We start from the raw sequence: 22,272 nt of genomic DNA, 5'->3' as shown, positions 1-22,272 counted from the left end.
GTTTTGCCGCTCCGTCGGAATACTGTCCAAATTCTGGCCTCCCACGGTGAGAACCACTAGGAGGTCTGGTGTGAGAAACGGGAGGGAAACGCTCAGAATATTGTGTCTGGAAACATGTCCACATCTGCTCGTTGATGCTCCATTGTATCTAATTCAAACAAAAATATAATTTAGGCTACTTTTTCATGTATATTTGTTTTCAAATTGCATTCCAGGGTGTCATATTTTCAAGACCGAGAGAATACCAAGCGTTCATGTCGCAATGAAACGAGCCATGATGCTGTGAATGAAGCTATTTTATCTGATGAATTTATGTGAAGGTATTCCAACATTTCTCTGCCTCTGGTCCTGTGGGTTGGTTTAATTAACCCTGCAAATGAACACTAGCAGTGAACATGTGTCAGCACTAGTTAGCCATGATGCTAATGGCTCCCTGTCTCCGGCTAGACAACTCCATAAAGCTCAGCCTCATGGGAAACGGGGGAAATGTTGTTGAACGTGGAGAATACCACCGGGAGGTTGCACTATGCTACATCTGAGCAAATGCTACTAAGGGGGAAATAAATATGACCGCTTTAATTGCTTCGGTTGAGGGAAGAGAACATTTATGAATGTAAACCGTGTCTGGAAGGAGATTTTAAAAAACAGATGGAGGGTGGGGTGGGTAAACAGCCGAGTAGATTAAGGCAAGACAAATAACGCCAGATGAGTTCTGGCACGCTGCCGCTAGGTTTTGTTGTTGACGCAACACCGCTACTCAGGCAACTACAGATGCCTCAACACCACCCTCCACAACCTCACTGCAACCCCCCTACCTCATCTGGTGCTAGCCCAGACGCACCCTTCCAGCCCCCCCCACCCCCCCTTGAACCAGATGAAACAAAATTAGCATCCAGTGGATGGATGATGGGGGAGAGAAAGATTAATCGAGGGGGAATGATCGGAATATTGGAAAGAGAGAGAGAGAGAGTCCAGCTGGAATATGACAAGTAACCATGGAAACTTATTCAACAGAATCAGAGGGCTATGAAGGATGGGGGGGGGGTATTTAGATATTTTTCTTAATGCAGTTTGACACACTGTCTTCTCCTGCCTCTGATCATGCTGCAACATCCCTCATCACGACGCCACCAATATTTTTGGTAAATCGTAAAAAATATACAGACGCACCAAATGTAGATAGAGCAACGTTGCCTCGCTATTCAACTCTAGAACACAGAAATATTTCATAGACAAAGGTTTTGTAAAGGGAACAGTGTGTAGATTATTGAAAACCTGGATGATGTAATGCACCCGACATCACAATGCATTTCACAGAAACTGAAATGCAATATAAAATATTTATGAACATGTGTCCCCTGGTACACAAAGACTTTAAACCTACACCCCCGATCAACATCACAATTTTCAAGTCCAACAAACAGGAAAACCAGCCCTGGCTGTGCAAACTACAAGAAAAACAGTCCTGACCTGGGATAGGGTTCCCCCTGCGGTGATGCATTGGCTTTCCTCGTGTAACAGGCATGAGCTCTCATGTCATTGTGGTAGCTATAGCTGTAGTTAGTCGTTTTCATTTTGAAATAGTTCTAGATAGCTAGCCTTTGAGCTGAGCTAGCTACATGGTGGCTTGTTTGTGCCAAAAGTTTTACTCAAAACATTGAAACTTAATTATCAATGCAATAATAAAAAAGAACAGGGCTGGTTTTGAAATGTAATGAAAACATAACTACATAGCATTTTGTAAACCCAGTACATTGCTTGATATATGAAAACAATTAGCATTAGCCACTGGTGTCTCAATATATAGAAATAATAAAAAATAATATACAGTATATGCCATTTAGCAGACGTTTTTATCCAAAGCAATTTACAGTTATGCGTGCAATTTAAAAAAAAATAACCTAGCCCATCTGGTCAGTGCTTTATTTTACAATCCTGCTGCTAAAATGTGGTAACAAAGAGGACTTTTGGCGCATATTTCAAAGAAAAGCTGTTAGCCTAGATTAGCATTAACCTAGCTGTTAGTCTAGATTAGCATTATCCTAGTTGTTAGCCTGGATTAACATCCCATTTGTTAGCCTAGACTAGCATTTGGCTAGCTGTTAGCGTAGATTAGCATTAGCCTAGCTATTAGCCTATATTAGCATTAGTCTAGCTGTTAGCTTAGCATCATTAGCGCCTCACCTTTCTGTTCTGCTTTGAGCTGCTCCTCCAGCTGGAAGTCATTCTGCCGGTTGCCCAAAACGAAGGCCAGGAAGGAGAGGATGAGGGCGTCCATGATGCCAACGATGGCCAGCATGTAGGCCCAGCGCACCGAGCAGTTTCCCAGCGTGTACTTCCCTGTCTCCTCGCCACACATGTCTCGTACCACCTCCGCATCCCAGCCATCCGGGAAGATCATACAGCCCAGGAGCAAACACACAGCTATGGGGAATAGAGGAGGTGGAGGGGGAGAGAGGAGATCTAGTTTAACGACCACACTGCTACTGTATGTTTTAGCGTACTTGAGACAGGGTGAAGTACACTATACATACAAAAGTATGTAGACACATCTTCAAATTAGTGGATTCGGCTGTTTCAGACACAACCATTGCTGACAAGTGTATAAAATCGAGCGCACAGCCATGACTGTACGATTGTTTATCCCATGTGTAACTCTGTGCTGTTTTTGTCGCACTGCTTTGCTTTATCTTGGCCAGGTCGCAGTTGTAAATGAGAACTTGTTCTCAACTGGCCTACCTGGTTAAATAAAGGTGAAATAAAATAAATAAATAAAAAATCTCAATAGACAAACAAGCTGCAAATGGCCTTACCGAAGTGCTCAGTGACTTTCAACGGGGCAGCGTCATAGGATGCCACCTTTCCAACCAGTTCGTAATTTTCTGCCCATCTAGAGCTGGATCACCATGCGCAATGCCAAGCGTCGGCTGGGGTGGTGTAAAGCTTGCCGCCATTAGACTCTGGAACATTGGAAACGCGTTCTCTGGAGTGAGGAATCATGCTTCACAATCTGACAGTCCGACGGACAAATCTGGGTTTGGCGGATGCCAGAAGAAATCTACTTGCCCCAATGCATAGTTCCAACTGTAAAGTTTGGTGGAGGAGGAATAATGGTCTGGGGCTGTGTTTCATGGTTTGGACTAGGCCTCTTAGTTCCAGAGAAGGGAAATCTTAACGCTACAGCATACAATGACATTCTAGACGATTCCGTGCTTCCAGCTTGTTTCAGCATGACAATGCCCCCGTGCACAACGCAAAGTCCATACAGAAATGGTTTGTCGAGATCGGTTTGAAAAAGCCCTTACCTCAACTCCATCGAACACCGTTGGGATGAATTGGAACGCCGACTGCGAGCCAGGCCTAATTGCCCAACAACAATTCCTGACTTCACTAATGCTCTTGTTGCTGAATGGAAGCATGTCCCCACAGCAATGTTCCAACATCTAGTAGAAAGCCTTCCCAGAAGAGTGGAGGCTATAGCAGCAAGGGGGTACCAACTCCATATTAATGCCCATGATTTTGGAATGAGATGTTCGACAAGCAGGTGTCCACATAATTTTGTCCATGTGTAGTTTCGGGGAAGTGGGAAATATTATGAAGTGTACAGATTTAGAGGGGGGTGAGGAGGATAAATGAAGTGTACACTAGAGAGGGGGTGAGGAGGTAGATTCAGGGGGTATGGAATGGAGGAGTAGTATAGGGGGGACAGCGCACGGGAACGGTGGGAGGGTTAGGTGAGATTTAGGCAACAACATTTTGGGAGTAAGGAAAGAGTACAAAATAAGGGGACATGGAGCAAAAAGGAAAGTGATGGAAAGAAATAAAGTTTTTTTAAATGTGACACTGCATTTCACACTGCATCGTAAGTCAATCCTCATTGCCAATGGAACCGCTTCGCAAGCATCCCTCTCTGTCTTGCTAATTACACTCAACCAAGGCTGAGCCAGAGGGAGAGAGAAAATATTAATAACGAAAACAGCAGGAAGAGGAAATCTTCATCTTCACCCAAGGCTCAGTGGAGTCAGTGGAGAACACTGACGCTGCAGCTGAGCCCAGTGAAAAAGACCCCCAGATAAAGAGGTGCGTCTGTCCTTTGCCACACCATACAGTCATCTATAATACGGTTCAAGCTGCCACTGTATGTTTTAGCGTACTTTGCTTGAGGCAGGGGCACTATATATGGATTCCTGCGGCCAAAGGGATCAACTTGAAGCAGAGATGCACTTGCACTGTTTGTGGAATGTGAAACCAGTGTGAAATGGCTAGCTAGTTAGTGGTGTGCGCTAGTAGTGTTTCAATCGGTGACATCACTCGCTCTGAGACCTTGAAATACTTGTTTCCTTAGCTCTGCAAGGACCGAGGCTTTTGTGGAGCGATAGGTAAAGATGCTTTGTGGCTGACTGTTGTCGATGTGTGCAGAAGGTCCCTGGTTCAAGGCGAGGAGAGGGATGGAATCAAGAGTGTTACATTTGATACTGTTGACCCGGATCACTCAGTTGGGCTTTTTCATTCAATAGGGTTTTCAGTAATTTTATCTAAAGCCATCCCTTTAAATACGGTGTACCTTTAAGTTTGAATTTTGTCGTCAGACTAGAATATATTGAGAGAACAGGTTCAGAATATTAGGGATCAATGAAATAAAGACATCTTAAACTATGCACATTCGTCTCCGTTTCAGCACCAATTGGTAGATTCAAAAATACTCTGATCTTGTAGATTATTTAGGGTTAGGAAAGTATACTGAACAAAAATATTAACTTAACATGTAAAGTGTTGGTCCCATGTTTCATGAGCTGAAATAAAAGATCCCAGAAATTCTCCATACGCACAAAAAGCTTATTTCTCTCAAATTTTGTGCACAATTTTGTTTACATCCATGTTAGTGAGCATTTTTCCATTGCCAAGATAATCCATACCCCTGACAGGTGTGGCATATCAAGAAGCTGATTAAACAGCATTATCATCACACAGGTGCACCTTGTGCTGGGGACAATAAAAGGCCACTCTAAAATGTGCAGTTTTGAAACACAACACAATGCCACAGATATCTCAAGTTTTGAGGGAGTTCCTGACTGCAGGAATGTCCACCAGCTGTTGCCAGAGAATTTAATGTTAATTTCTCTACCATCACCTCTACCATTCTCTACCATCACCTGCTGGATCGTCTGAGGGGGAGGGATTGGGGTGCTGAGGAGTATTTTGGGCTGTAATAAAGCCCTTTTGTGGGGAAAACTAATTATGATTGGCTGGGCCTGGCTCCCCAGTGGGTGGGCCTATGCCCTCCCAGGCTCAACAATGGCTGCGCCCCTGCCCAGTCATATGAAATCCATAGGTTAGGGCCTAATGAATGTATTTAAATTGACTGATTTCCTTACATGAACTGTAACTCTTTAACATTTTTGAAATTGTTGCATGTTGCGTTTATATGCAGTCAGTGACCAAATCGCCCTCTAGTGTCCTCATGGATGGAATGTTATCAACATTTTTCATAATTTCATAATTAATAAATTATATTTGAAAAAAACTGTTGAAAATCCGGTGTTTCTATGTCAAACGGTTTTGTTATATTTCAGTCTTCTGTGATGTATATGACGTGTAATATTGGTATGCAAACTGAAAATGGAAATACATTTCAACTCTATCTGACATGGTACATGTCTTCTTTTTTTAAAGTCAATAATCATGTGTGTGAGGTGTATACTTTTGTTTCAAAGTAGATTTGTTTGACTACCATGAAACACTGTGTAACCCTGATTTAGCCCACTGCTTCAAACCAGAATAAAAAGTGAGTGTCTCCAGACAGAAGTTCTGTTCATCTGTAGTATACAACAGGAGGGGACAGAAAAGTAAACGCATCACTCCTTCCTTTTGTCTCTACTTTTATGAGGAGCAGGGAGACAGATTGTTTTCTGTCAGTGTCAAAGCCCAACGAGCGCTGATCTACGAGCACCGAGCGCCTATCTACGAGCGCCGGTCTACGAGCGCCAATCTACGAGCGCCGGTCTACGAGCGCCAAGCGCCTATCTACGCTGTGAAGGTAGAAGGTCCTTTGATCCACTGCTGTCACACACACGCACAGAGGAGGAGAGGAGGCAGAGCGCTTTTTTCATTATTGATAATGAAGAAGAGGGAGAGAAAAAGAGGGTGGGAGGGAGGGTAGGTGGGGGAATGGAGGGAGGGAAGGAAGAAGGTAAGGTGGAGGAACGGAGGGAGGCAGGGAAGGAAGGAAGGTGGAGGAATAGAGGGATGATGGGAGGGAGAATGCCAGAGTGAAAGAAAGCCTCAAAGGGGTAGGAAAGAAAGGGATGATGAAAAATGGATTGGCATAGAAATGAGACAGTCGGAAAGGAGAGAGAAAATGTGGAGAACCCAAAAAAAGAGGGGAAAGAGATGGAACAATTGTGAGAAAAATAAGATAGAAGGATATTTTGGGAGTCTGATATGAAGAAGGACGTGATAATGATTCAGATTCATCGTTACTATGACCCCCCCCTCCTTCCCTCTCTCCCCAACCTCATATACCTCCCTGAAATTGATTCATAACACTGTGTCCTATGGGCATCTGTCCCCTTTGTCTGTTTGTTCTTCCGTCACATAACAAGGAGAACTGGCCCTCGTCCACCGCTGCTTTCATTTAGCCACACAAACACACACACACACGTTCGCACACACATACACACACACACACACACACACAAACTCACAACAGACACATGCAAACATAAGTGTACTGTAGAAACACATACACACAAAATCTAATAATTAAACACTAGATACACAAAAGCAAACACCTTTATTTTTTCTGGTCTGTTTCGCAATTTAATGACTGAGTTTCAATTAAAACCACCGTCGTAACGGGTTGCTTCCTCACGCACTATTCATCATGCCCTGGGGAGCCAATTCATCTCTCTCTCTCTCTCTCTCTTGTTCTTTCTTTGTTTCTCTCGCTACACTAACCACAATGTATTCCACTTTGGTGAACACAAATAAAAGGTTTATTTCAGTGTAGACTAATAATAAACTAATAACAGATAATATCAGATAATATCCACAGATTCAGGCATAACCTTTTAGAAGTTATATTACTTCATTAGATCACACTGGAATGGAGTACTATTAACGTTATATTACTTCATTAGATCATGCTGGAATGGAGTACTATTAATGTTATATTACTTCATTAGATCACGCTGGAATGGAGTACTATTAACTTTATATTACTTCATTAGATCACGCTGGAATGGAGTACTATTAACGTTATATTACTTCATTAGATCACGCTGGAATGTAGTACTATTAACGTTATATTACTTCATTAGATCACGCTGGAATGGAGTGCTATTAATGTTATATTACTTCATTAGATCACGCTGGAATGTAGTACTATTAACGTTATATTACTTCATTAGATCACGCTGGAATGTAGTACTATTAACGTTATATTACTTCATTAGATCACGCTGGAATGTAGTACTATTAACGTTATATTACTTCATTAGATCACGCTGGAATGTAGTACTATTAACGTTATATTACTTCATTAGATCACGCTGGAATGGAGTACTATTAACGTTATATTACTTCATTAGATCACGCTGGAATGGAGTACTATTAATGTTATATTACTTCATTAGATCATGCTAATGGGCTACAACAAAAATGTGTCCTGTTGGGGGTAGTGCAGGACCGGAGTTGGGAAACACTGGTCTACAGGCCAGATGCGAACCAAGACCTCACACTACATATGGGTCCCCAAAACGTGTTATTTTATTGGGCCGTTCCTCCTGATTAACTCCCTCCTTCTGATTCTATCTGATGGAAGGAGAACCCTTTGCATGATGGAACTCTGGGCTTGTACTCATAAAACGTCTCAGGAAAGGAGTGCTTATCTAGGATCAGGTCTTCCCTGTCCATACACGTTAATCAAAAGTTTATTTGTCACGTGCGCCGAATACAACAGGTAACTTACAGTGAAATGCTTACTTATAAGCCCAAACCAACAGTGCAATAAAAAAAAAAGGTATTAGGTACACAATAGATAAGTAAAGAAATACAAAATAATAAGAAAACAGTAAAATGACAGTGAAAATAACAGTAGCGAGGCTATATACAGGTGGTACTGGTACAGAGTCAATATGCGGGGGCACCGGTTAGTCGGGCTAATTGAGGTAATATGTACATGTAGGTATAGTTAAAGTGACTATGCATAGATGATAAACAGAGAGTAGCAGCAGCGTAAAAGAGGGGGTTGGCGGGTTGGGCGAGAGTGACGGGACACAATGCATAGTCCGGGTAGCCATTTGATTACCTGTTCAGGAGTCTTATGGCTTGGGGGTAAAAACTGTTGAGAAGCCTTTTGGTCCTAGACTTGGTGCTCCGGTACCACTTGCCATGCGGTAGCAGAGATAACAGTCTATGACTGTGGTGGCTGGGGTCTTGGACCATTTTTAGGGCCTTCCTCTGACACCGCCTGGTATAGAGGTCCTGGATGGCAGGCAGCTTAGCCCCAGTGATGTACTGGGCCGTACGCACTACATCTCTAGTGTCTTGCGGTCAGAGGCCGAGCAGTTGCCGTACCAGGCAGTGATGCAACCAGTCAGGATGTTCTTGATGTTGCAGCTGTAGAACCTTTTGAGGGTTTTAGGAACCATGCCAAGTCTTTTCAGTCTCCTGAGGGGGAATAGGTTTTGTCGTGCCCTCATCACGACTGTCTTGGTGTGTTTGGACCATTCTAGTTTGTTGTTAATGTGGATACCAAGGACCTTGAAGCTCTCAACCTGCTTCACTATAACCCTGTCGATGAGAATGGGGGCATGCTCGGTCCTCCTTTTCCTGTAGTCCACAATCATCTCCTTTGTCTTGATTACGCTGAGGGATAGGTTGTTATTCTGGCACCACCCGGCCAGGTCTCTGACCTCCTCACTATAGGCTGCCTTGTCGTTGTCGGTGATCAGGCCTACCACTGTCGTGCCCTGCCATGCAGTCGTGGGTGAACAGGGAGTACAGGAGGGGACTGAGCACGCACCCCTGAGGGGCTCCAGTGTTGAGGATCAGCATGGCAGATGTATTGCTACCTACCCTCACCACCTGGGGGCTGCCCGTCAGGAAGTCCTGGATCCAGTTGCAGAGGGTGGTGTTGAGTCCCAGGTTCCTTAGCTTAGTGATGAGCTTTGAGGGCACTATGGTGTTGAACGCTGAGCTGTAGTCAGTGAATAGCATTCTCACATAGGTGTTCCTTTTGTCCAGGTGGGAAAGGGCAGTGTGGAGTGCAATAGAGATTGCATCATCTGTGGATCTGTTTGAGCGGTATGCAAATTGGAGTGGGTCTAGGGTTTCTGGGATAATGGTGTTAATGTGAGCCATTACCAGCCTTTCAAAGCACTTCATGGCTACGGACGTAAGTGCTACGGGTGTCAGTGAAAATGTCAGTGAAGACAACTGCCAGTTGGTCAGCACATGCCCGGAGCACATGTCCTGGTAATCCGTCTGGCCCAGCGGCCTTGTGAATGTTGACCTGTTTAAAGGTCTTATTCACGTCGGCTACGGAGAGCATGATCACATAGTCATCCGGTACAGCTGATCCTCATGCATGCCTCAGTGTTGCTTGCCTCAAAGCGAGCATAGAAGTGATTTAGCTCGTCTGGTAGGCTCGTGTCACTGGGCAGCTCGTGGCTGTGCTTCCCTTTGTAGTCTATAATAGTTTGCAGGCCCTGCCACATCTGACGAGCGTCGGAGCCGGTGTAGTACGATTCAATCTTAGCCCTGTATTGGCGCTTTGCCTGTTTGATGGTTAGTCTGAGGGCATAGCAGGATTTCATATAAGGTATTGTCCCGCACCTTGAAAACGGCAGCTCTAACCTTTAACTCAGTGCAAATGTTACCTGTAATCCATGGCTTCTGGTTGGGGTATGTACGTACAGTCACTGTGGGGACGACGTCCTCGGTGCACTTATTGATAAAGCCAGTGACTGATGTGGTGTACTCCTCAATGCCATTGGAAGAATCCCAGAACATATTTCAGTCTGACCACTTTTTAATAGACCGAGTCACTGGTACTTCCTGATTTAGTTTTTGCTTGTAAGCAGGAATCAGGAGGATATAATTATGGTCAGATTTGCCAAATGGAGGGCGAGGGTGAGATTTGTACGCGTCTCTGTGTGTGGAGTAAAGGGGATCTAGAATTTAAATTTAAATTTCCCTGCATTAAAGTCCCTGGCCTCTAGGAGCGCCGTCTCTGGGTGAGCGGTTTCCTGTTTTCTTATTTCCTTATACAGGTGACTCAGTGCAGTCTTAGTGCCAGCGTCCGTCTGTGGTAGTAAATAAACAGCCACAAATCTTTTTTATGAAAATTCGCTTGGCAAATAGTGTGGTCTACAGCTTATCATGAGACTTTACTACAGGCGAGCAAAATCTAGAGACTTCCTTAGATTTCGTGCACCAGCTTTTGTTTACAAATATACACAGACCGCCGCCCCCTCGTCTTACCGGAGTGTGCTGTTCTATCTAGCCGGTGCAGCGTATATCCCGCCAGCTGAATGTTATTAATGTCGTCATTCAGCCACGAATCGGTGAAACATAAGATGTTACAGTTTTTGATGTTCCGTTGGTAGGATATTCATGAACGTACCTCGTCTAATTTATTGTCCAATGATTGTACGTTGGCAAGTAATACTGAAGGTAAAGGCAGATTTCCCACTAGCCGTCGGCGGATCCTTACAAGGCACCCCGCCCTGTGTCCTCTATACCTGTGTCTTTTTCTCTTGCCAATGACGGGGATTTCGGCCTTGTTGGGTGTCTGAAGTACATCCTGTGCTTCCTGCTTGTTGAAGAAAAAGTCTTTGTCTAATCCGAGGTGAGTTATCGCTGTCCTGATATCCAGAAGCTATTTTTTGCCGTAAGATATGGTGGCAGAAACATTATGTACAAAATAAGTTACAAATATCACGGGAAAAAACACATAATAGCACAATTAGTCACCCGTAAAACGGCTGCCATTTCTTCTGCCACTGTCTTCTTTAGTCAATAATCATAATGAATTCATTATGATTATTCATTATGATCTAAAAACTTATTCTAGATCAGCACTCCTAGTCTGAGACACTTAATGAATATGGCCCTGGACTTGTGACTCTGGACTCTAGACAATTAATTTAGGCCTGAATTCTAACTTGAGATCTGTGCTCTAATCTCGAGTTTTCACTTAATTCTTCCATTGGCATCAATGTATGATTAACTGATCAAATTCCTCCCCATTCCTGTTCCTCTGTGATCTGATTGGCTGCCTTGTGATTGTGGCTGGCAGACACAGGTGAACAAGATTTAGACTTAATGATTAATTGACAATTATTTAAATCTGTCAGGGATTTTGGAAAAGGCTTCCATAAATGTAATGTTGCTGAACTCCCAACTGTATTTTCTCTCACTCCCTAAGCACATGCTGGTGTGTATGTACAGTGTGTGTGTATGCGTTTGGGCTCGGGTTGAAGATCAGCGCAGAGCTGATCCCATTTTGAGACACAGCACTTTGAAGTAGTTTTCTTCCCATCTCTCTTTCTCTCTCACATACAGGAACACACACACACACCCACACTCTCTCCATCCGTCCGTCCGTCTCTCTCTCTCTCTCTCTCTCTCTCTCTCTCTCTCTCTCTCTCTCTCTCTCTCTCTCTCTCTCTCTCTCTCTGTCTCTGTCTCTGTCTCTCTCTCTGTCTCTCAGAATTGTCAGTATCACCAGGCTGTCTGTTCTGTCTGCAGGGAGACAGTGCCCTGATGTAACACTAGTGCCACCTCCATCACTCCTGTCCTGCTCCTGGGCTTTGGTCAAACGTAGTGCACTATGTAGAAAATAGGGTTCAATTTGGGACTCAGACAAAGTCTTTCTCTTGCAGAACCGCGGCAGCTCCCAATTAAAAGGATAAGGGGATACACCCACAGGAAGTGCACTGTGGATGTACACCAAGATTATAGCTAAGTAGTGACCAACTGAGAGCTGTTCCTTTATTAAATACAGTTATGATTATCACACTCTGTGTGAAAAAACATATCTACTTATCTTTCTGTGCTTTTTCTAGCTTTGCGCTTTGGGCTTTTGAGCAGCTTGAATTATTTTGTGAAAAAAATACTTTATTGGGAATTTATTTGATTTGGGGACAATTACTAAACAATAAAAGAGGTCCAGGTATTTTCATAGAATCTCCAATAGCGGTGATAAGGCTTGGAGAAGCGCTCCTAAATGGAGAGGCCAGTCGACATTAGCTGGAGGAGTCGAGGTCCCATGTGAGTGTCTATTTGCTTGCATCCCTAATGGCACTCTATTCCCTATGTAGTGCACTACTTAGATATGGCTCTGGTCAAAAGTAGTGCATTATCGGCCCTGGTCAAAAGTAGTGCACTATATAGGGAATAGGGTGCTATTTGGGATATATCCTCTATCAGATGATCTGGGGGTGTGTCCTCTAACTGGTTCCCCGCTGATTTCATAGACTGGTCTGATGCCACAGAGAGCAGAGAAATAGAGGTACAGACTTCAGTCTGTTTGAGATGTAGAATTGTAATGGGCTGCATGATGGCGCCAAAGATTCCACCATCTGTAACAATGACAGTTAAAACTACACTGACACAGACGGCTTGGCACGAAGCGACAATGTGACAAACAGTTTGCCAGACTCTCTATATAGGACTCTAGTAGCCTACTGTCTTGTTATATATTGCACAGTAATAAAACACATTGTGGAAACATTTCATTTAAAGGGGCAATCTGCAGTTGTAAAGTGACTATGCATATATGGTAAACTGTGACCGAGCAGCCGGACACAAACCTAAGATCACCATGTGCAATGCCCAGCGTCGGCTGGAGTGGTGTAAAGCTCGCCGCCATTGGACTCTGGAGCAGTGGAAACACGTTCTCTGGAGTGATTAATCACACTTCACCATCTGACAGTCCGACTGACAAACCTGGATTTGAACGCTACCAGCCCGAATACATAGTGCCAACTGTAAAGATTGGTGGAGCAGGGATAATGGTCTGTGGCTGTCTTTCATGGTTCGGGCTAGGCCCCTTAGTTCCAGTGAAGGGAAATCATAACACTACGATGACATGCTAGAAGATTCTGTTCTTCCAACTTTGATGCAACAGTTTGGGGAAGGCCCTTTCCTGTTTCAGCATGACAATGCCCCCATGCACAAAGCCAGGTTCATACAGAAATGGTTTGTCAAGAACAGTGTGGAAGAACTTGGACAAGTCAGCTGAGAAATAGATTTTCCCATGCTCTTTGAACATAACTACATTTCCCAGATGTCCCTCGAGGCATCAGAGTTCCATAGGTGTTAATTAACTTTTCGTTGGCCCAGCTGGGAGAAAGGGGCGTGATGGGCAGGAACAAATGACTTAATCAATTATTCTGTTAACCCAACACTAACGCCAGACTGCACACACAGACAAGCAAACACACACACACACACACACACACACACACACACACACACACACACACACACACACACACACACACACACACACACACACACACACACAAGCACATGATCACATACAGGAATGCATTAAAGGCACACAAACATACACATACAGTACATCAGAACTACTAAACCAAACTGGAAAAAACATCCTGTACAGTGCTTCAGGTCTTTTAAGATTTATAGATTATCTTAACCCACTTGTGTTAGTTAGTTAGAGTATTTAAATTAGGGTAAAACCATGATTACTGTATACACCTCAGTAACATTTCATATTGGTTGAAGCACTATCTTATTCATCTCCATAACATAACCCTTTACTCAGTTTATATCAGGTATCATTTCATTGAATGAATGCCAATTAATTGAATAATGACACCGTTCATTCTACTTCCCAGTTCCAATTTCAGCTCTTTTGAATTAGCATTGTGTTTCCTATCAGTAGCATTGTCCATTCCTTTTCATAGCACCTGCATCATAGCTGATATTGGATAATCAAAGAGCTTTATTTTGAGGGGAATGTCATCTGCTCTTTAGTTTAACATACGGTCCACGGTCGACAAGATGAAGCAGAGAAAGAGAGACATCCAGCAGGGAACCAGGTGCTATGGACGTGTGTGTGTGTGTGTGTGTGTGTGTGTGTGTGTGTGTGTGTGTGTGTGTGTGTGTGTGTGTGTGTGTGTGTGTGTGTGTGTGTGTGTGTGTGTGTGTGTGTGTGTGTGTGTGTGTGTGTGTGTGTGTGTGTGTGTGTGTGTGTGTGTGGTGGACAAGTGTATGTGAGTGTTATGGACGTGTGTGTGTGTTTGTGTGTGTGAATGCAGGTATGTGTGTGTGTGTGTGTGTGTGTGAGCATTTCTCAAATTAGTGAAACAGTGACCCATGTAAGATTGGTCAAAGCAGCCAATTATCCAAGAGTATTACTCTTACAACTATCAGCACAGCAAGACTTCAAGATGAATGCGCACACACACACACACACACACACAAGCACACACACACACACACTCCACGCACACATACTCAAACATTAGATACAAGTCACGATCCCTCTGCTGTCACACTGTACTAGGTCTCTCTCACGGTATGAAAAAAAGGAGGGGGGAATGATGGAGGGAAAGAGAGTGAGGGAAGGGAGAGACAGTTAGACAGCGATAGAGAGACAGAAGGAGAGAGTGAGACAGCGATAGAGAGACAGAAGGAGAGATTGAGACAGCGATAGAGAGAGAGACAGTGAGACAGCGATAGAGAGAGAGACAGAAGGAGAGACGGTGAGACATAGAGAGAGAAAAAAAAGGAGAGAGTGAGACAGCGATAGAGAGAGAGACATTGAGACAGAGAGAGAGACAGACATAAAGGAGGAGTAATGAGAGGGGGATGAGGAGGAAGGACAGAGACAGAGACACAAACAGGGTGGCAAATAAGAAGCTACTCGAGCCGTTAGCGCCACAATACAGGAAGGTCATGAAACCATGGCAACCAACTGGGCCCACGGAGAAGGACGGAGCAACTCCACCATGACTCGCCTAACGCCTTTGAGCTCAGGCCCTGTGCAGTGTGGGATAGAGGGAATGGGCAACTGGGGGAGAGAGAGAGAGGGAGAGGAAGGAAAAGGAGAAAGACAGAGGAAAGCAACAAGGGAGGAAGAGATAAAGATATATATACACACACACACACACAGTATTGGCAGACAAAACAGAGCAAACACACATGACAAATAGCCACTGTGGCAGTGCTGCTCCTGCTGTGTGTTAGAGATTGCCAGTATCTAACAAATCCCCTACCATTGACAGGGGACAAGATTTAGAACTCAAGAACTCAAGATTCAGAGTTACATGTATAAAAACTCATAATTAATGTTACCTTACCTAAATTTCAATGTTACCAGATGTTCAATGGTACAATATGACATACGTAAGCACAAGCTAGAGTGGGACGATCACATTGAACAATGGCTACTGCCTGCCAGTTGAACCATGGCTACTGCCTGCCAGTTGAACCATAGCTACTGCTTGCCAGTTGAACCATGGCTACTGCTTGCCAGTTGAACCATGGCTACTGCCTGCCAGTTGAACCATGGCTACTGCCTACCAGTCGAACCATGGCAACTGCTTGCCAGTTGAACCATGGCTACTGCTTGCCAGTTTCAGACTGGAATAGTATGACAGAGGAAAAGAGAGGGATTACAAAGGAGTGACATTGAAAGTGATAATGATAGAGAGAGAGAGAGAGAGAGAGAGGGAGGGGGAGAGAGAGGTGGGAGAGGGGGGGAGAGAGAGGTGGGAGAGGGGGGGAGAGAGAGGTGGGAGAGGGAGGGGGAGAAAGGTGGGAGAGGGAGAGAGGGAGGGGGAGAGAGAGAGAGAAAGAGGGGAGAGGGAGAGGGAGAGAGAGAGCGTGGGGAGAGAGAGAGCGAGGGGGAGAGGGGGAGCGAGAGAGAGAGGGAGCGGGGAGGGGGGGGAGAGAGAGAGAGGGACAGGGAAAGAGTGGGAGTGTGTGAGAGAGAGGTGCGCCATTTAAAAGTAGCTCTCTGGCCCAAGTGACTGGGGAGAGGAGAGGAAAGGAGAGCTGAAAAAAGTGCTGCACTAATCAGTGCGATGTAGCCTCGAGTTGCCGTTGTGCTACTGTAACCGATGTGAAATGGCTAGCTAGTTAGCGGGATGCGCGCTAATAGCGTTTCAATCGGTGACGTCACCCGCTCTGAGACCCTGAAGTAGTTGTTCCCCTTGCTCTGCAAGGGCCGCGGCTTTTGTGGAGCAATGGATAATGATGCTTCGTGGGAGGCAGTTGTTGATGTGTGCAGAGGGTCCCTGGTTCGAGCCCAGGTAGGGGCGATGATGTCTGGTAGCCCTATGCGGGGCTGCTGGCATCGTAAGGGAGTTCCAATGACCGGCCTTATGAGGACATTATTATAGGTGGTGGTGGTAGGGAGGTGGTGGTAGGGAGGTGGAGAGTTGTCGGTAACTTTTGCTGTACAGCAATTAAGAGAATAAGTTTGACATATACAGTCGTGGCAATTTTCACAGTCTGCTGCCTCAGTTTGTATGATGGTAATTTGCATATACTCCAGAATGTTATGAAGAGTGATCAGATGAATTGCAATTAATTACAAAGTCCCTCTTTGCCATGCAAATGAACTGAATCTCCCCAAAATATTCCCACTGCATTTCAGCCCTGCCACAAAAGGACCAGCTGACATCAGAGTGTTGACGAGGACAAGGCTGGAGATCACTCTGTCATGCTGATTGAGTTCGAATAACAGACTGGAAGCTTCGAAAGGAGGCTGGTGCTTGGAATCATTGTTCTTCCTCTGTCAATCATGGTTACCTGCAAGGAAACACGTGCCATCATTATTGCATTGCACAAAAAGGGCTTCACAGGCAAGGATATTGCTGCCAGTAAGATTGCACCTAAATCAACCATTTATCGGATCATCAAGAACTTCAAGGAGAGCGGTTCAATTGTTGTGAAGAAGGCTTCAGGGCGCCCAAGAAAGTCCAGCAAGCGGCAGGACCGTCTCCTAAAGTTGATTCAGCTGCGGGATCGGGGCACTACCAGTACAGAGCTTGCTCAGGAATGGCAGCAGGCAGGTGTGAGTGCATTTGCACGCACAGTGAGGAGACTTTTGGAGGATGGCCTGGTGTCAAGAAGGGCAGCAAAGAAGCCACTTCTCTCCAGGAAAAACATCAGGGACCGACTGATATTCTGCAAAGGGTACAGGGATTGGACTGCTGAGGACTGGGGTAAAGTCATTTTCTCTGATGAATCCCCTTTCCGATTGTTTGGGGCATCCGGAGAAAAGCTTGTCTGGAGAAGACAAGGTGAGCGCTACCATCAGTCCTGTGTCATGCCAACAGTAAAGCATTCTGAGACCATTCATATGTGGGGTTGCTTCTCAGCCAAGGGAGTGGGCTCACTCACAATTTTGCCTAAGAACACAGCCATGAATATAGAATGGTACCAACACATTCTCCGAGAGCAACTTCTCCCAACCATCCAGGAACAGTTTGATGACGAACAATGCCTTTTCCAGCATGATGGAGCACCTTGCCATAAGGCAAGAGTGATAACGAAGTGGCTCGGGGAACAAAACATCGATATTTTGGGTCCATGGCCAGGAAACTCCCCAGACCTTAATCCCTTTGAGAACTTGTGGTCGATTCTCAAGAGGCGGGTGGAGAAACAAAAACCCACAAATTCTGACAAACTCCAAGCATTGATTATGCAAGAATGGGCTGCCATCAGTCAGGATGTGGCCCAGAAGTTAATTGCCAGCATGCCAGGGTGGATTGCAGAGGTCTTGAAAAAGAAGGGTCAACACTGCAAATATTGACTCTTTGCATCAACTTCATGTAATTGTCAATAAAAGCCTTTGACACGTATGAAATGCTTGTAATTATACTTCAGTATTCCATAGTAACATCTGACAAAAATATCTAAAGACACTGAAGCAGCAGACTTTGTGGAAATTAATATTCGTATCATTCTCAAAACTTTTGGCCACGACTGTACATCACAAGATTTACTCCCATTGGTTAAGAGAGAGAAAGGTGATAATTGCAAGAGTGAGCCCATTGGTTAAATAGCAAGTGTGAGGAATTATTGTGCCGTGGAGGGAAATGTTTAGTCCACAGTCAGCAGCACTACCACTGGACCAGACTACTAAGTTATTATAGTCTAATTCATAATGATATAAGCAAACAGCTAACCCAACCTGGCCTTCACTAGAAGGGAAATAGGTGAATGACATTCCCCATGTGATTAATAGAAAAAGGGAGGAGAGATATGACACTGTGCTGATGATGATGGTGTTTGGAACCTTCAACATATACACTCCCACTGTGTACATAGAATAGGAAACTACGTGAATTATATTATGCTTACTGTACTTAAGTTGAAGGGAGAATTCAGACCAGCCTAACTGATTGAACTTTTGTAAACTATACTGAACAAAAATATAAATGCAACATGCAACTGAGTTACAGTTCATATCAGGAAATCTGTCGATTGAAATGAATTCATTCAGCCCTAATATGTGGAAATGCAATTATCTGCAAACAGCTGTGGTGGACATTCCTGCAGTCAGTGTGTCAATTGCATGCACCCTCAAAACTTGAGACATCTGTGGCATTGTGTTTTGTGGCAAAACTGCACATTTTAGAGTGGCTTTTAATGATCCCCAGCACAAAGTGCACCTGTGTAATGATCATGCTTTTTAATCAGCTTTTTGATATGCCACACCTGTCAGGTGGATGGATTATCTTGGCAAAGGAGAAACGCTCACTAACAGGGATGTAAACACATTTGTGCATACCATTTGAGAGAATTAAGCTTTTTGTGCATATGGAACTGATGTTTTATTATAGCTCATGTTTTATTTTAGCTCATGAAACATGGGACCAACACTTTACATGTTGCGTTTATATTTTTGTTCAGTATACATTTCAATTCTGCACCATGTAACTAACTGCCTTCATCAACACAGCCATTCTCAAACCATATGCAAAGTGAAGCTAATGAAGCATAAAACAACGTGCGTCTTTACACACACACACACACACACACACACACACACACACACACACACACACACACACACACACACACACACACACACACACACACACACACACACACACACACACACACACACACACACACACACACACACACACACACACACACACACACACACACACACACACACTTTCCCTGCCTTAAGGCTTCTATGATAAGCAGGGAATCAATGCCTATACATTAGATTTTGATTGACAATTTCTCACTAGATGGCTTTCACTCCATTATCTCTGTTGATAGGAAAAGCGTTTTCCTTAGCCCTTCCTTTAGAAGAGGGATGCAATCTCCTCTTCCTCCAAGGAGTGGTATGTAATAAAAAATCCATAAGCAGACTACTGTGAGATGGAGCGAGTGGTTGAGATCACTTCTCGCTCAGTATGAACACACATGACGTGGAATCAGTTAATGACTAAGGGCTCTATTCAATCAGATCAACTTTAGCCGACATCCGCATAGCAGTTGTTTTGGTGGTGTCTGAGGTGGAACTGTGTTGGAGCTGTCAAATCCACAAGCAGCTCCTTGCATTATACCTAAAGCGAACATTGCCATTGGCTGCACAGAGTCGCATTAAGAGAAATATCATGCAGCCTTGTTTACAAGTTGGAACACTGGAATGCGAGATGGAATCTACACCTCTTAGGCTGATAGAAATCCTTAATATTTTGTTTATTGATTTTTCAATTGGTGTAATTATTTCTATATCGTCTACACTTTATCGTTCTGAACTTCTACCATGAGTCGGGCGGTGTGGCTTCATGACAATGATCTCAATAGAAGCTGTTCACCGATTTGACGGATTCAAAGTTCCACCTCCAAAACATCTGCTATTCGGGTGTCTGCTATCTCCGGTTAACGCTGATCTGATTGGATCTAGACCTGAGTAGGGTAATCCACTATTAGTGGGGACCTTTAGGGTTCCTCTCATTGCAACATAAAAATGTTGGCCCTAATGTGTGAGATTTAAGACCCGATATTTGGTTAACGCGAAAGTAATCTTTGTGAAAACTGTTATGTCAGTTATTGAGTTATTGAGTCAGGACCTTTCGGTACGATGCTTCATCTGAATATTAATACGTCTCAAATTAATCATGACAACTTGCAAACCCAAATTTGAAAAGGGGTGTTTCCTACCAGTTGGCACTGACTTAGCCAAAAATGTTGACTTCAGGTAAATTATCCATTGATGTCAATTGAGGTCAATAGCAGATTTGCAGTTAAGTTTGACTCGCCTTTGAAATTCACATTTGCCCCTCGGTTAACCCAGCTGTCAAAAGCAATACATGGAAATGGCATCTTTCTAAAGGGGATACATCACCCACAGAATACAGAACAGCTGTCTATGAAACACCATTTTTGATTGTTTGACATATGGTATGACATTTTGTTTGGCATATTGTCTACAGTGGAAAACAGGAAAGGTACCATAAGAGATGCTATCAATGATGATATTGTACATGGATGGATGGATGAGTACACTCATTTAATCCAACTTAATTTTCTTATGCATTGCACACACAAGCACCATAATAACCATGTGTGCTTGCTTGTGTCCCAGTCATCCATAATTCAATGGGAACTGTATTGCTGCATGTTGTATAAAAGAATACCTGTCCCCTCATTATTGGCCTTTATCTAGAATTATTATTCAACCATCTCCTGGAGCCAAACCCAGCTCACTTTAACAGCAACAAATCAATGCTAACTAGTCTAATTCCTGATTAGATGTTTGTGGCCAAAAGTAGAATAACGATGGTGAAAGAAAAGAGAAAAAGAAAGAGAGATAGAGAGATCTTGAAAGATTGGTATTCTCGGCATTCTCGGCATGTAGGCTAGTTAGAAACAAATAACTATAGAGATAGAGAGAGAGAACCAGGAAACATGGGATAGAAAGGGAAAACCAGGAAAACATGGGATAGAAAGGGGAGGATAGACGGCTCATGCAGAGTTGAAGATATACAGAGGTTTGCAAGCTATCCTCCATGTTGGCAGCACACACATAACACACATAACAATAACATCCTTATTCATTCCAGTGTTCTGGTGCCATCATGGTGCCCATTACCATTCTACATCTCAAAACGTTTGTTAAACTCTGTATGATGGGTGTAGAATAATTGGCGGAGGCTTAACCTCTGGGGGAGAGGAGAGAATTATGGGAGGAGGGAGAGTGGGCCACTGCGATGTGAAACTCCGGGCAGGCACCCGTTCCGATTGGAGATTAGCGCTGCATTACCAGGGTCCCAACTGGCAGCATAATTATGCAATGGCTCATCTTGTCTCTCGTGATTTTGGGACTGTATTAATAGTGGACTAATGAAAAAAAGACAAAAATATATATTTTGAGTAGGTTTCTCCTTTAAGGAGGAGGATGATGGTGCTCTACGCACACGCACACAGATGCACACAGACGCACACACATGCACACACATGCACACAGACGCACACAGACGCACACACACGCACTCCGTAACAACATAATTACACCATGGCTCATCTTTCCTCTCGTTGAGGCACAGGTTAATGAAAAAAACCCATGGGGAATATATAACGAGACCTTATTGTTTAAAACACCTGGTCTCAGCTCAGCTTGGAGGAAGACTACAGGGTCAGTATCTCACACAGTGGTTCATGTCATGCTGCAGGAAAGCTGTGACAACCTATCCCGACATCCAACTACAGTGCCTTGCAAAAGTATTCACCCCCCTTGGCATTTTTCCTATTTTGTTGCATTACAACCTGTAATTTAAATAGATTTTTATTTGGATTATATGTAATGGACATACAAAAAATAGTCCAAATTGGTGAAGTGAAAAAAATTACTTGTTTTCAAAATATTCAACAACAAAAAAATGTAACAGAAAAGTGGTGCATGGATGTCACACCCTGACCATAGAGAGCTTGTTATTCTCTATGTTGGTTAGGTCGGGGTGTGACTAGGGTGTTAGAAACAAATAACTTTAGTTCCTCTCTCTCTCTCTCTCTCTCTCTCTCTCTCTCTCTCTCTCTCTCTCTCTCTCTCTCTCTCTCTCTCTCTCTCTCTCTCTCTCTCTCTCTCTCTCTCTCTCTTTCTCTCTCTTTCTCTTTCTCTCTCTCTCTCTCTCTCTCTCTCTCTCTCTCTCTCTCTCTCTCTCTCTCTCTCTCTCTCTCTCTCTCTCTCTCTCTCTCTCTCTCTCTCAATTCAATTCAATTCAATTTGCTTTATTGGCATGACGTAACAATGTACATATT

The 22,272-nt window shown here is 43.9% G+C and overlaps 1 protein-coding gene across 3 annotated transcripts in view; it reads right to left on the bottom strand.

Moving 5' to 3' along the window:
* Positions 1-22,272, bottom strand: part of LOC139536253 (LHFPL tetraspan subfamily member 4 protein-like) — a 45,934-nt gene that overhangs the window by 14,444 nt on the left and 9,218 nt on the right. For all 3 annotated transcript variants that reach the window (XM_071336616.1, XM_071336617.1, XM_071336615.1), the window contains exon 2: positions 2,185-2,424. In XM_071336616.1, the coding sequence (XP_071192717.1) occupies positions 2,185-2,424 (240 nt within the window). The remainder of the gene's footprint in view (positions 1-2,184; positions 2,425-22,272) is intronic.

The sequence above is a fragment of the Salvelinus alpinus genome, chromosome 12 (genome assembly GCF_045679555.1).
Source record: "Salvelinus alpinus chromosome 12, SLU_Salpinus.1, whole genome shotgun sequence".
Lineage (NCBI taxonomy): Eukaryota > Metazoa > Chordata > Actinopteri > Salmoniformes > Salmonidae > Salvelinus > Salvelinus alpinus.
Note: the sequence above shows the minus strand (reverse complement) of the source record. Positions and strands in the feature narration are given on the sequence as shown.